Source organism: Cimex lectularius, unplaced genomic scaffold (genome assembly GCF_000648675.2).
Source record: "Cimex lectularius strain Harlan isolate CLEC.00 unplaced genomic scaffold, Clec_2.1 scaffold106, whole genome shotgun sequence".
Taxonomy (NCBI): domain Eukaryota; kingdom Metazoa; phylum Arthropoda; class Insecta; order Hemiptera; family Cimicidae; genus Cimex; species Cimex lectularius.
The window spans coordinates 1152941-1167897 of record NW_019392769.1 but is presented as its reverse complement, the minus strand read 5'-3'; the positions used below and the strand labels follow the sequence as shown (position 1 = coordinate 1167897).

The 14957-nt window shown below is 30.6% G+C and overlaps 3 protein-coding genes across 9 annotated transcripts in view; 1 reads left to right on the top strand and 2 right to left on the bottom strand.

Moving 5' to 3' along the window:
- Positions 1-4330: 4330 nt before the first annotated feature.
- On the bottom strand, positions 4331-12767 carry LOC112127150 (proto-oncogene tyrosine-protein kinase receptor Ret-like). The gene is made up of 7 exons (XM_024227558.1): positions 12690-12767; positions 8121-8310; positions 7928-8063; positions 7737-7866; positions 7472-7673; positions 6042-6208; positions 4331-5977 (listed from the first exon to the last, which is right to left on the bottom strand). The coding sequence occupies exons 1-7, from the start codon at positions 12694-12696 to the stop codon at positions 5805-5807; spliced, it is 1005 nt and encodes a 334-aa protein (XP_024083326.1). The 5' UTR covers positions 12697-12767; the 3' UTR covers positions 4331-5804.
- On the top strand, positions 12157-13514 carry LOC106662254. Of its 4 annotated transcripts, XM_014386193.2 has the most exons (4): positions 12182-12422; positions 12774-12910; positions 13000-13082; positions 13149-13514. In XM_014386193.2, exons 3-4 carry the CDS (start codon positions 13026-13028, stop codon positions 13476-13478), a joined length of 387 nt encoding a protein of 128 aa, XP_014241679.1. In that variant the 5' UTR covers positions 12182-12422; positions 12774-12910; positions 13000-13025; the 3' UTR covers positions 13479-13514. The 4 variants fall into 4 exon arrangements, with proteins under 4 accessions (XP_014241675.1, XP_014241679.1, XP_014241676.1 ...); XM_014386190.2 differs by having other exon boundaries at positions 13000-13514; XM_014386192.2 differs by lacking the exon at positions 12774-12910 and having other exon boundaries at positions 12183-12422.
- Positions 13515-14533: 1019 nt separating this feature from the next.
- LOC106662253 overlaps positions 14534-14957 on the bottom strand; it is a 124820-nt gene continuing 124396 nt past the window's right edge. For all 4 annotated transcript variants that reach the window (XM_024227555.1, XM_024227554.1, XM_024227556.1 and 1 more), the window contains one exon: positions 14534-14786. In XM_024227555.1, coding sequence (XP_024083323.1) covers positions 14689-14786 — 98 coding nt within the window. In that variant the 3' untranslated portion in view covers positions 14534-14688. The remainder of the gene's footprint in view (positions 14787-14957) is intronic.

The window sequence follows — 14957 nt, the reverse complement described above, 5'->3', positions numbered from 1 at the left end:
GTTTAAAAAAAACCTTTGATTTTTGGTTCAATTTTTTATATATAATTTTTATTTATGTTGTTCTGATTTATTTCTTTTTATTTGTCTGTTAAAAATGAATTATTGCTTATTATACGTACGTTATATACATTTTTTAATAAAGTTTATTTTTCCAATTTTATTTTTTATTTTTTTAAATCTAACAACTGTCATTTTATTTCTAATTGTTATCCTATTTGATTTATTTAGTAAGGGATTGGCAAACTACAGGCCCCAGATTAATGTTACAATGTTGTTAAAATTGCAAGTAAATTAAATGCAAGACGTAGATTAGGGAATAAATACTTACAGTGTCTTCCAGAAGTATAAGTAAATTTAGTTTTTTCAGTTTCCTCATATTTTTTCCTACCATTCGGCTTCAAATTTTTAAAAATATAATCTCAAAGAAAGTTAAGGAACATAGTAAAAGTGCAAAAAAACAAACTATTTTTACATAATTTTTCAAAAGTGTACTTAATGTTACAACAAAAAATTTTTATAAACCCCTTTGAGATTTTATCACCCCCGCGATCTGTTTTTATCTCCTATCATATAAATATAAAATAAACTGATATAAACATAGATTCTTAGTTATTTTGATGATAAGATGCAGTAGGATATTTGTTTTGAATCGGGATCCAAATTGGTCGCAGGTGTCACATTTCAATCGAAACTCATTTAACATTAAATTTTCCTCAAAAAAACCAGTTTGATTTTTAAAAAAATTTGTTTAATGGCAATAGGTGATATGTTATAGAGCACAAGTCAGGGGATACTTGCATTTTTGGAAGTGGAAAAAGTTTAAAAATGTTTTAAAAAGACTTATAAACCAAACAAAATACAATTATTATGATATTCTAACAAAAGAAGGTTCAATAGAATTTTTAAAATAGCTATATAAAATTTTTTTATGTGCATATTTGCTCTTATCATTTGAATACATTTTTCCCCATTTTCAAAAATGTATGTAAAAATAATATTCTTTCTTTGTTTTTATTATTCTTCTTTCTTCATTGTTCTCTCCTTTTTTTAACGTGTTAATGCTATTTTGCCTAATTTTTTTAAAATACAGTTGCAGGTTGTTAAAGGTAGTTAATTTTTCATTAAAAACCACCTTCAGCAACACAGCCTAAAAAATAAAAGAAAATGGTTCACAAAAATTGTTTTAATCTTTTTTATCATCAAATAATTAAAAAAAAACATTAAAAACATAAGTTACGAACATTTTTGGGAGACACTGTATATAAAAATACACTGTACTATATGCAAAAAGTAATTTTTTAAGGTGAAGTATGTAAAAATCCCAACACACGTAACATTAACGACTGCAATTATAATAACTAACTTGGAATTCCAGCACTTTTCACATTAGTACAAGTTTTCTAAGTTCAAAGATTGCACTCTGGATCTGGACCGTGAACCTGATTTGGTTTACAATTTGGCTCTTTTCTATATAAAAAAAAAAGTTTGCCGACCTCTGATTGATATGGTAATTAAATCACATTTGTCTTTAATCAAACAAAATTTGAAAACTTGGAACAGGTTTAGCATCTTGCAGGCCCAGATATTCAATATTTTGTTCAAATTAAAATATTTTTATAAACATGGACTATCATGCAAATGTGTAAAACAGCAAACAGAAAATTAAGAATTTCTATGTTAATGTAACAAAAGTCGCAATAACAGCATTAATGATAAATATTAAAATGGCCAGATAAGTTTAATTAAAATATCAAAGTTAAAATTATATAAAAAGTGGTTTAATTACCATTAAATTCAATAAATTGTGTCCAATATAGAGGAAATTTTGATTAAAATTTTGATTTGACTTTTTTAGAGTTAACAAATTATTGATGTTTTTGAGAAATGTTGTTAACGAATGTTGTAAAAATTTATTTTTATAGTTATTACAAATCTTTTTGTTAAAACAATACACTTGGCAATTTAAAGAATATATATTACGTTACAATGTATAACTGTAAATTCTAAAAATAAAATAATTGGACTTTTAGTGAGCCTTTAGCAGTGGACAGAAAAGAGTTAAAGAAAAAGTAAGATATTAGTGGTTCTCCCATGTAGTCTTCCCGTGGAAAAACTCTAAGTCAATTCTTTATCATTTTGTACTAGATTCAATCTACTGATTTTTATCAGATTGATACCAGACAACTGATTATGCAGTTTATTTTCATAAAGATGTTATATTTTGGTTTCATGAGATAGAAACAGAAATAGTTGAAGATATTTTAAAGGGCAAGAGGCTTTGTGAGGACCTCTTGTTACGTTCGTTCATCAGAATCCCAGTTAAAGTCAGAAATGCAATAAATGTTGAACAAATATGAAAAAAATGCCTTAAATATATTTATTATAGACAATTTTATTGTATAGGGATAAAATTTTGTACTGTCTTTTGAAACATGAAAGAAGCGGCAGTGTTATATGTTTTGTAAACAATTTTTTCTTCCGAGTGAAAAACCATAGTTTTATATTTTACTGGAAAAATTGTTGCAAAAATCTTGTCCGTAAGCAGGAAACTGTTTTTACAAACAAAAAATAAGGCTCAGTGGGATAAAATATTTGATGCCGACCTTCAGCAATGCATTTTTATAATTTTCTCAGGTAAACATGTTATAAGAGTTTGATTTTTATATACCTTGTGCCAAAAATAATTTTCAGTATTTGTTTTTTTTTTGGTAACAAAGAGGAAGACTTGAGTATGGAAATTTATAACAGTAGGTACTGTTTGCTAATGTTTTGTAGGTGAAAGAAAAAGTGTCTTTTGATTGAACAAAACACTTTTGGGTCTGTTCATTACAGTCAGAAATCAACCAAAAGTCGATCACATGATAAAGATATCGATTAGTATCAATCTAGACTGCCAATATAAATATTTATAGTGTACAAATTTTTGCTGGTTTGTTTTTGCTTAGGTAGTGAAAATGATAGAATTTATTGTTTGCTGTATTATTATAAGTACAATTGTGATATAAACAAATGAGATGTGAAATCAAAAATTTTTTTTAGAAAATAAAGGAAAAGGGAATTCCTAGATTATTAACATATAAATATAGGTATTTTTTAATTCGTTTACATTTTTGCGTCCTCTTGTTTATGAAATTAACAAATATTAAGGGACATCTGAGGCGACAGTGGTATAACAATCAGAAATGTGCTTTTATTTTAAGTACCTTTTATTTTTCCAGCCGCTGTTGCTGAAGACCCCTTTTTGCTCACAATCAAAACCCCAAGAAAATAATGCGAAAAAAAAACTTGTAAATTGTTGTATATGTTGAAAAAAATGTGAGTTAAAAAGAAAAGTCTGTATTATCTGTACATTTGTGAGAGACTGTTTCCCACTTAAAAAGAACGCAAAATATAAAAAAAATCTTGAATTTATCTTCAAGATGATGTAATAAAACTATTAAACAAATATCTAAATATTACCATATTCCCATTTTAACATTTCCCTTGTAACCAATAAAAATATTTAATTTAACAACTATTTGCCTTAGCCTTAAATACTTAATCACAAATAGTTATAGGTACCATTACGGTAGCTTTTAACTAGATTGTAGATTTTTAATCGATTCTTTTTCATTATCCATTGAGGGTATAGACATAATCGGACATTCAAGGAGAAACAGTATCACCTAATTTATTTATTTTAGAATGATTCTTTTAACCAACTTTCTGAAATTAGGATATTGCAGGTTTTATTTCAACTACAGTTTGTAGCTATCGGGAAAATCTAAAAATTAATTAAATGTGATTACAATATGTAAAATGTAATAAAATATGTATTAAAAGTATTCTTAAATACGCATAAAAGAAGTTGTCTAATATTGTGTGTCTTCATTATCCAGGATGATCTAATTTTATTTTATTTTTTAAGTTAGATTGCATGACTAGAAAACAATCCAGCATGTTTAGGCCTATTTTAGACATTCGTTATAGTTTTAAAATATTTTTAACCATGCATGACAACATGCACTCAATCTTTGATAGTTTATTTCTAATAAAAACAGTGAAAATAGCATGGAGACCTATCTTTTTTAAAATTTTAAAAGAAATATGTTAAAAAAATTTTCGATTTGTTTAAATTGTTTAATTATTATTATTTATTCATGCTTTGCTGTTAAGGAATGTTTTAAATTTATTTTCAAGTAGTAACTTTCTGCAAATCTGTTGATTATACTTTGTCAGATTTTCCTTGTAAATTTAGACACGAATGACAATATTTTCTTGAAAGCTGGACCTTCTGGAATTAATCTCATTTTTATTATAATATAAGTCTTTTCAGTACATAATAACATTCGCATAAGGTTTTCTTGATGGTTCCATGCCTTAGAATCACTTGTTAGGTGATGCTGTTTGTTATTTGAGCAAATATTCTGTTTTTCGGTGAATTCGGTCTTCAATTAGTCAGTTGTAGATTGCATGACAAGATTTAGAAGCTCTGAGCTTGCCGGTAGGACGGAATAGAGAAAAAAAAAATCATCTTTGTTTTGTCAGAAAATTCTAAAAACCTTTTTTCAACATTTTGATTTTCCCGTTAGAAAAACTTAGACAAAAAGAGAAAGAAGTACCCTCAAATTGTGCTTTCATTAATTGTAATGAGTTTGGGCTTTTAGAAGAAAATATTTTAAAGAAATGAAAATCTGGAATGTATACTATTTGATACGTACTGATTACAATGTACATGTTTATAGAAGTCATATGTGTAAATAGATTTGTTGTTACATTATAAGAATTGTAAATAAAACTAAGCGATAAGAATTGTTGAAAATTATCATTGTTACATAAAGGATTAGCGTACTTTATATAAAAGAGAATTGTTTTACAACATTGTTGATTGCAATTGTGATTCGGAACAGTGGAAAAAGATCTTGTTTTGCAGATATAAACACATGTTATTAAGAGCATAGTGCATTGTATGATTTGCGGCTTATTTGTTTATGAAAAAGTTGTTTATTGTTGTTGCATTTGATTAATTGATGTACCTGCAAAAAATATATATATTAAACCAAAATAAAATGCTTTTAGGATTTTAGGTTTTGCATTTTAGAAATAATAACTGAGATAAAAATAATAAAAAACAATCTATTTGCAATCCAAATAGCGTACAAATTGCTCATGGTGATTAGCTTATTTTTTTGCTAACAGTTAGAATAAAATTATTACATTATTTTTATTATTGTAAGTCGAGTGGGTTTTATTTATATATAACATTTAACAATCGTAGTCCAAAGTAGTAAAGCTTGCTCAAGACGAGAAAAAATAAGGTAAATTGTTGCTCATGATTAGTGCCACAGGAATGTTGCTTATTTTTTTATTATTTAAGTAAAATCTGATGCTTCAATGCTTTGCTATTACAATAGTTTTACTTATAATTTACTATATAAAATTTTTTACAAGTGATCTGTTGTCATAAATCTGTAATCTCGCAGGGAGTTTGAAGAATTGCAAATTGATATGCCTTGTGTCCGTCGTTCAGCAAACATTTTTAATGAGAAACATATCAGATAAAAAATATCAGTCTTGTAAAATAAAAAACTAACACGTAAAAATATAAATTTATCATTATTTCCATATGTACAAGATAATTTCAAGGCTCCCTGCGGGAGTTCATGGATCACAGTTTGTGTGACTAGAAGATGTCAAACATGAGTTTATACACTAAAAGTTACAAATAAAAGAAACAAAAATACAAAAAGAGAATGTACAAATAAGCAGACATGTAACTTTGCTTAATATAAATCACTTTCATTTGATAAGCTGTTTATATTTAATTATTCCTTTTCCTGTCTCATTTTTAAGTCTGACATTCTGACGTAAAGCATCTTTGTTGGCTTCGGTGTGTCGTAGGGTGCAGGACAGACTAGTTCATTTTCGTATTTTGTATTATCATCTTCATCTACATCCATTGTAAAAGTTATGTTCATTTCAGAACTTTGTGGCACGTCTGGGGGAGAAAAAAATTGCGGGTTTTAAACATTGTTATTGATGAAGTCAATTTTTATTGTTACCTGGGGGAATGTTTGAGTCAAAGTATTGAGGATTCAGCACCATCCTTACATTACAGTCGAGGTAATCGGCCCCTTCTTCCAGCATCTTTTCAAAAATGTCGGTCAGAGTTTGAAAATCTGGCCTGTGGGAAGGTTCAAAATGCCAACACTCTCTCATTACTTCATACCTAAAATTTAGAAAAATATGTAAAACAAGGAATATTTGAATTTTGAGAAAGGAGAAATAAAAAAATAAAAATTAACATGAGTATAGGCTTAATTAAACTGCTAATTAAATTAATTAAAATCATTTTAGTCTACATTTCCTCTCTGGCATGGTCTGTCAGATATGTTTCATCATTTTGCCATCTTCAGTGGCCCTGTCTTACCCTGCTTACACCCCCAAATGTGAAAAAACCAAAACACATCTGAGTAGAAATACAGATGATAAGATGGTTCTCTCAATCTACTGTTTAACCTTAAATATATTCGGGGGGGGGGGGCTTTGCTTGTGGTCTTGCCTCACCCTGCTTATAACCTTGATCAAACCATGAAGATGGTGAAAAGGTGAAACACATCCAACAAGAAACACAAAGGATAAGACCAGGTTCTCTCAATCCACTTCAAAGTCTTTAAAATATTATGGGGAAGGAGCCTTCTGTCTTTGCCTCACCCTGTACAGCCCAGGTCAACCTCTGAAGATAGGGGTAAAAGCTGAAACAAATCTCATGAAGCACAAGGGACAAGACCAGGTTCTCTCGATCTGCTGAGTCTTAAATATATTGAGGGGGACTTAGCCTATGGCTTTGACTCGCCCTACTTACACCTTTGACCAACTACCAAAAAAGGCCAAACGCTGTCTGCTGAGAAACATGAAATTGTTCAAGGGTATAAGCAGGGCGAGGCAAGGCAATAATCAAAATTAACCAGCACTGAATATGCAAAATACAACAGATGAAACAAATGAGGATAGGCAGTACAAAGTGATCAAGAATGACAAAACTACAAGTTCATCACCCCACAGACCTCATGAAGAAATCTCACAATTTAGCTGTATTACTTGTAACTTCATGTCCAGGCTTTTTTAAAATCAAATAAACATTTATGCCAATTAAAATTCTCAGTCACAAGATTTTTTTTTTAATGAGGGTTCGCAACAGCAGAGGTCATATAAACCCTCAGGGTGCCAGTGTTTAAAAAAAAAAAAAGCCCATTTGTAAGTATGTTGGGTTTGAATGCAGGGCTGCTGGATTTGAACCCGGGACCTTTACCTTACAGTGATGAACGCTGTGTCAAAGACTAAACCTTGCGGCCACCGACGCCCCCCATGGTCACAAGATTAAAAGTTGCCTTCAAACTTCTACCAATTGTGTCTTATACTGAAGTTTTTCAACTCAAAAACAGTCTTTAAATCATATAAATAATTGAAATAAATTGATTGTCATAATTACAGTTTAACAGAGCAGTTATGGGGTCTGTGCATCCTGTAACCATTTTTCAGCAAATGGTAAACATTTTGGACGGCTATTCCTGGATAAGGGGAAGACCCGAGAGTGACAAGCTCCCACATAACGATTCCGAAGGACCACACATCAGACTTGCTTGTGTAAATGTGATCACTGAGGCTTTCGATTGCCATCCATTTTACAGGAACTAAAAAATAAATATAAAAAAGTATTAAGATGCGTTTTAATTTAACAATAGCTTAAAGGTTACCTCGTCCTCTGCTTTTTTTCAAATAGGCATCATCTTCATAGATGTCTCTTGTCAAACCGAAGTCTGAAATTTTACACACTTTGCCTGATGCGAGAAGAATGTTTCTTGCAGCAAGATCTCTATGTACAAGCTAGAATTTTCATGAATAATTTATTATGAGCGTCATATCAAACTTGTCAAGTAAAATTCACCTTGATTTCAGAAAGATAAGCCATCCCCTTGCTGATTTGCCAAGCGAAGCTAAGAATGTCTCTAGGCGTTACAAGTTTGTGGTCTTTAGGAAGGTCAGGATCGGGTTTTATGTTTCGGCTTTTTCTCAAATACGCCCTAAACAATTTAATTTCATTATCGGCCATAACGTAAATTTTGGAATTTTTATACTACCTCAAAGAACCAAGAGCACAGTATTCAATGATAATAGAAAATGGAGCTCCAGAGCTCGTGCTGGCGCCCAAAAGTTTTATGACATTCGGGTGCGACACTTCTTTTAACATATTGTACTCTGAGAGAAGGTCTGAAAGCTCAGCTGGGCCTGCATTGTCTTTAAGAGTTTTGACTGCCACAGTCATAAACCCTGAAAGTGAATACAAGAAATAAATAATCTATTGGCCAGAACAAAACGAATATTGAGATATTGTCACTAAAGATTTTTTCTTTTTCACAACCTTTATTTCACAGATAATTCAAACTAATTCATTAAAAGAAGAATTTTCATTCGTTTCTGATACATCTACCTATTTTTGACTTAAATTTTTCCAAAGAGAATTTCAGACAAGAAATATTTAAAGTAAAAGCCTTATTGTATTCAAAATTGACTTGAGTAAGTGTCAGACAACAACAAATTGACTTTCTGCATTGATGCAGAGTACAATTTGGTTCAAAAAAAGTTTTTGTATTTTAAAATATTTGCAAATTTAACTTTTGTTCTTTTTGTTTAATTGTCTTTTCTTTTTTCAATACAAGTGCAAGCTTTGACTAAAAATTCAACCTGAATTGAACTGAAATTTCTTTTCTTTTAGTTGATACATGTAATCATTTTTATTTTTAGGTTAAATAGGCTGACTATAGCCAAAAAAACAAAACCTATGCATGAATAAGGGTGTGTAAAAATAAATAAATGTAATTTAATTTAAAAATATTGAAAAATAAAATAATAATCAATCTTAAAAAAATTTAAAAGAAAGAAAATTTTTTTAAAATCAGTTTTCTACATATATTTATCTTGCATAAATGAGCTAGTACAGCATAAATTTGATAAAGTTTTAAGTTACAAAATGCTTATTCTTAAATTTTTAATAAACTTTTAAATGTATATAGCCAACAGATTCTCTGTATATTCTTGTAATTATTTTGTCTTTGAAATTTCTTACTTACCTAATGTAAGTATAGGTAAGTCAAAGCATTTTACTTACACTTGACTTTCTGCAATGAAGAGAGAAAAGATCCAAGTTTGATGTAGATTGTTTTAACAAAGCTTTTTTGCCTGTGTTAATGTATAGCAAACGTATAAGCTATCTGTCCTTTCTTGTCATGACATTTGAATAACTATTGCTTATAACTAGATTTATTAAATATCCGTAATATGTAATTAATTTTTGTTGTTAAAAAAAATCATATGAAGCCATACAGAGTATATTTTTAGTAATTAAAATATGAAATATGCTATGTCGTACAGACCTAAAAGAGTAGTAACATAAAAAATGTCAAAATTACAAAAGCACTACACATGTTTTCAACTTTTAGGTGTGTGTTTAAAGGGAGTTGATAAAAAATCTTATTTCCAACTTAAGGCAACATAAATTATGGTCTATTTGTTTATATACAGATCTTATAACTTTAACTTTTGATGAAGGTACAAGGTGCCAAATTTCTTGGAGATTGTTGGAATAGTCTTCATATATTCTAACTTTCAGTTTTACAAGCAAATAGCTTATATCTGACGGTATAACTTTGCTGTAGATTGTGTTTAAAGAATAAAATGCAAAATGTGACATTTTTGGGAAAAAAAGAAAAACACTGTGTTTAATTCACTATTTTCGTGGCCCGCTTGACCAAAATGGCAAAAGGAGGGAAAACTCATAAGGTGGGGTTGAGATGAGGAGTTGATGTTCAAGTGGATCGAGGTCACGATAGCTCAGGTGGTAGAGCAGCGGCGTATCTAGCCGAAAGTCGTGGGTTCGAATCCCTCTCGTGCCATTAACTTTTTTTCATCTCAACTAAAAACCTTAATTAATTGTCACTGTGTTTAATGGCATTTGACAAAATCCTAATATCCAACTTAAGGTAATATAATTTATAAGCAATTATAAGCTATAATAAAATATATAATAAATAAATTATATAATAAGTTATATTTTATTATTATATATTTATATAATAAGTTATATATAATTATATAAATATTAATAAAATAAAATTAAATAAGTCTAAAAATGAGACCTTACAACTTGGGATTGAACAGAGATACAAGGTGCTAATTTTCTTTTAGGGATGGTTGGAATAGGTTTTGTTTATTTGTCTGTGTTTTTATTGAATTTCCAATACAAAATTAATAAAACCATTGGCAATTCTTGGTTAAATCCATGTATTTTGCAGTTTTGCATTTAGAATAGTTGTTATTGATTTGCAATCATACTATAACAAATACAAAACATAAAATTTATGATTGTAATTGGTTTTAATTTGCAAAATCTCTATATATATTTTGAACTTTTTTTTGTTCAAGTATAAGCTTATGTGCCTGCATTCTTAGGGATGGGTTGAATAGGTTGAGACAAATTACCTGGGTTTTTATTGAATTTCCGATAAAAATAAAATAAAACCGATGTCAATTCTCGGTTAAATTTGTGTATATATTTAAGTAGTAGACAAAATCCGTATAAATTTCCAATTTAAGGTAATGTAACTTATAAGCAATTATAAGCTATTTGCTTATTGTGGGACCTTTCAACTTTGGATAGAACAGAGGTCCGACGTACCAATTCTCCTAGGGATGGTTTGAATAGGTTTTGATAAAATCTGTATGTTTCTTAGTGACCGGTTGTTTCATAATGTGTTGAAGTCGTGAGGAGCAGTCAAGTATGAAGTAGTTTAGAGAAAAAATAAAAAGTACGGTAAAAAAATAAAAATGGTGTTTTTCTAAACTACCTCATTCTTGACTGCTCCTCACGACTTCATCAAATTTGGATAAAAATATTGGTGATTTTTATTTTTATTTATTTATTTTTTTCGAGTGTTCACAACAGCAGAGGTCATATCAATCTTCAGGGTGCCGGTGTTTTTGAAAAAAGCCCATTTGTAAATATGTTGGGTTCGAATGCAGGGCTGCTGGATTCGAACCCGGGACCTTTACCTTACATTGATGAGCGCCGTGTCAACACCTAAACCGTTGCGGCCACCGACACCCCGGTGGTTTTTATTGAATATCTAATTAAAATAAAATAAAACCAATGCCAATTCTTGGTTAAATCTGTGTATAGAATTGGCAGTAGACAAAATCCATGTATATATTTCTAACTTAAGGTAATGAAACTTGTAAGCAATTATAAGTTATTGGCTTTTATATCGGACCTTATAACTTTGGATGATCAGAAATCCAAGGTGCCAATTCTTCGTAGGATTAAATCTGTATGTAGATTGAGGCAGTAGACAAAATCCACATATATTTCCAACTTAAGGTAATGTAAATTTTTATTGCAACTTATAAGCAATTATAATCAAATTTATATATGGGGCCTTACAACTTTGGATTGAACGGGAATACAAAGATACAATGCAACAATTCTTTTAGGGATGATTTATATAGGTTTTGATAAAATTTTGGTGATTTTTATTAAGAAAATAAAATCAATGCCAATTCTTGGTTAAATCTGTGTATATATTTAGGCAGTAGAGAAAATTTCCAATTTATTTATTTCCAATTTAAGGTAATGTAACTTATAAGCAATTATAAGCTATTTGCTTATTGTGGGACATTACAACTTTGAATAGAACAGAGGTCCAAGGTGCAAATTCTCTTAGGGATGGTTTGAATGGGTTTTGACAACATTTTTATGGCTTCTATTGAACTTTCAATAAAAATTTGATAAACCAATGCCAATTCTTGGTTAAATCTGTGTATATATTTAGCAGTAAAGAAAGTCCATGTATATTTCCAATTTAAGGTAATGTAACTTATAAGCAATTATAAGCTATTTGCTTATTGTGGGACCTTACAATTTTCGATAGAACAGAGGTCTAACATGCCAATTCTCTTAGGGATGGTTTGAATGGGTTTTGACAAAATTTTTATGGTTTCTATTGAACTTTCAATAAAAATTTCATAAAACCAATCCCATTTCTTGGTATTTTGTAGTTTTGCGTTTGTAATAGTTTTTGATTGAGTCGCAATCGTGTAATATCCGTAGGCGACTGGGCGGGACTGCGGCCTTGCGCATGTCCCCTGCTTCAGCCGGCAACAAAATCGAATAAAAGCTACACCAACATCGAAACAGGGGCGATTCGGGCGCCAATGTAACCAAAGGAGATTCGTTCTGTTTTAACACAGTTTCCAACATCCATCATCAATTCTATAATTCTATAAATACCGGCCGGTTTCGGTCAATGATGATCGGCAGTTAGTAGACGGGAAATAAGATCAAAAAATACGGACCGACTTGCCCAATACCGGGCCTACCCTACAGACGGGTAAGTTGGAAAATCACTTTTCATCTCTTTCTCTGCCCTTTAACCTTGACTTTAACGCAGAAAATAGTTTAGATTTTCCGTGAAAGTGTAGCTTTATTGTTGTTTAATCAGCCTCTTGTCGGTTTTAAGAATCTTCCGTAATCTTGTTATAAGTCAATCTACGTACCGACAACGACGTATATTTCTCCCTAGGCCTTTTAGAAAATCATTTTTTTTCACGGCTAAATTTCAATATAAAATAGCAATTTCAATGATTTTTAAACTTACATGACATCTTTGTAGTAAAATTTATAAATAGACAAAGTATATGCGGTAGAATTCGGCTTTGTGAAACATTGATTTTGTCACCAGCAAATAGTATGGAATTTCCTTATCAGACAACCGGTTTGGTTCGACATTCTCAAAGTGGACCAAATTTCAATTATATCAGTAATCAATAACAACAACATTCGAGTAAAAGCATTTTTGATGATACAAAAGTACTCCAGGTGAAATAATCTTTAATATAACAGCTCAACAATATCTAAACTTGGAAAAAATACACTGTGCTTTTTTGTAATTTTGCTTTTGTTTCTAGAGAGGTTTTATTGAAGGAGACTAGAGATGAATTGTGGGATGAAAAGGAAATGGGATGGTCTTGATATGGACTTTGCGCCGCAGGTAGTCCAGCAGCCGTTTGACATAAATGAACTGAATGATCCAAAACGTGTCCGTCTTTCTATTCAGCTCGGATCCGCCGGCCCGTCCGCGTCCGACTGCGGCTCGTTCGTCGGCTCTGAGACGCCGACTGAGGCCTGGAGCTGGCAGGGGAGGACTACGGTAGACACGGACCCGGATGACATGGACATGGAAGACAGGGATCAGGGTCAGGACGACATCCCGACAACCGCCGAGGTCATCAACAGTCTGCGTAAAGTCATCCTGTGGATGTCGGCACAGGACGATCACAATAACGATTACATCCAGTATCTTACGGATGTCGAGCATTATGCACTGAGCAAACAGCCAAATATCCAGCAGCGCAAAATTACCCAATATTTCATCCGTCGTGATTAATGCTAACCCTATTTTTAATATTGCTGAAAAAAAAAATAAAAAAATAAACTAATATTCAGCTGTCTTTTAATGATAAATGTTGCATGCTCAGGTTTTAATCGTTACTAAATAGAATAATATACATAAGTGATACAGTTTTGTTTTTTCAGCCTTTTTGTACATTGAATTTAAATGAGAATTTGCCGATGGCTGTTACTAATTTTTAACTTTTTTACTGAGTATTATGTAATCAAAGACTGTTGGAAAATGTCGGTTAATATTATTTTCTCCTTTAAAATATATATATTCCCTGAGTTGGTTATCGAGCGAACCAAACTCAATGAAAAGATAATTATGAAATTGCACAGGAAAAAAATGAAATTGCATTGCTCTTACCTAGTCCGTGCCATCTTTTCATTGAATTTTAAATTAATCTTTGAGTCTCTGTACATAGACTTGAATTTAGTGTATTTAATTGTAATGTTATCTGTTGTATGTGATTATGTTTGTAATTGAATGATGAATAAACTTGTTTATTTTAAAAATGAAAATATATTTTTTCATTTATTTACCCATAATATTTTATTGATTATTGCTAATCATAATGTTTTAACAAATCCTTATCCATCCCTCTTAATTTGTATTTATACTCGATCAACTGATCAAATAAAAATAATTTTTTTATTATGAAAATTGACATGACTTTCATTTGAGATTGTATCAACAGACAAGAGACCAATGAAACGTTATGTTCATAAGTAGGCTGATCAGCTATGGAAACGCAAACCATTTTACCATAACTTATCAGACTACAATTTTTAGAAATTCGATATGTTTATTAATGCTAAACAGAAAAAATCAAAAAGTCAAAAGTTTTAAAATTTGAAATTTGCATTTGTCAATTCAACGATTGTTTTTTGTTGAAAATGAAAGTACAGTTTTGTTATTAGTAATGGATGATTCGATTAAGTCTAGAGTTAGATTTATATGAATTTAACAATTTAGCACAACAAGGTTCATTAATAACTATTGTTTTGCTAAATTAAGCAGAAGGGAAATATTCATAGAAAACAAAATAAGTAACTAAACAACTTTATTGCTTATATGATTGAAATAAATAACAGGCTCTAAGTTTAATTATTTACTACTAGTATTTTTTTTAAAATTTTTTATATATAATTTAGATACTATCTTGAGGTAACGCGATGCAATGGAATCCTTTTTTTCTCAATTAGTTATTCCCACCGGTGTGAACCTTTAGCTGCTGTGTCGAATCCACTGAACCACTGGCTAGAGCAAGATGATAGGCCTTTTTTTTTCTGTGACATCCTGTAAATTTATGCCATAAAGGTTTCTGAACTTTATATATTCATGTTTTATCCCATAACACCCGAGTTTGAATTCGACCCCTCGAGAATCAACTTTGACCTGGTTTACAGTCGCACTGTGTCGAGTTTATAATACGGTCAACGTGTCTTTTTTGCAAATAAAACGGATATT

Bases quoted from the DNA above. Each gene is read 5' to 3' on its own strand.
- LOC106662254 (XM_014386189.2), top strand. From the start codon at position 13,026: ATGAATTGTGGGATGAAAAGGAAATGGGATGGTCTTGATATGGACTTT.
- LOC112127150 (XM_024227558.1), bottom strand. The intron at 7,867-7,927 runs GTGAATTTTACT...TGAAAATTCTAG, and splicing joins CTTATCTTTCTGAAATCAAG to CTTGTACATAGAGATCTTGC. The intron at 6,209-7,471 runs GTAATTATGACA...TCTAAATTTTAG, and splicing joins CATAACTGCTCTGTTAAACT to GTATGAAGTAATGAGAGAGT.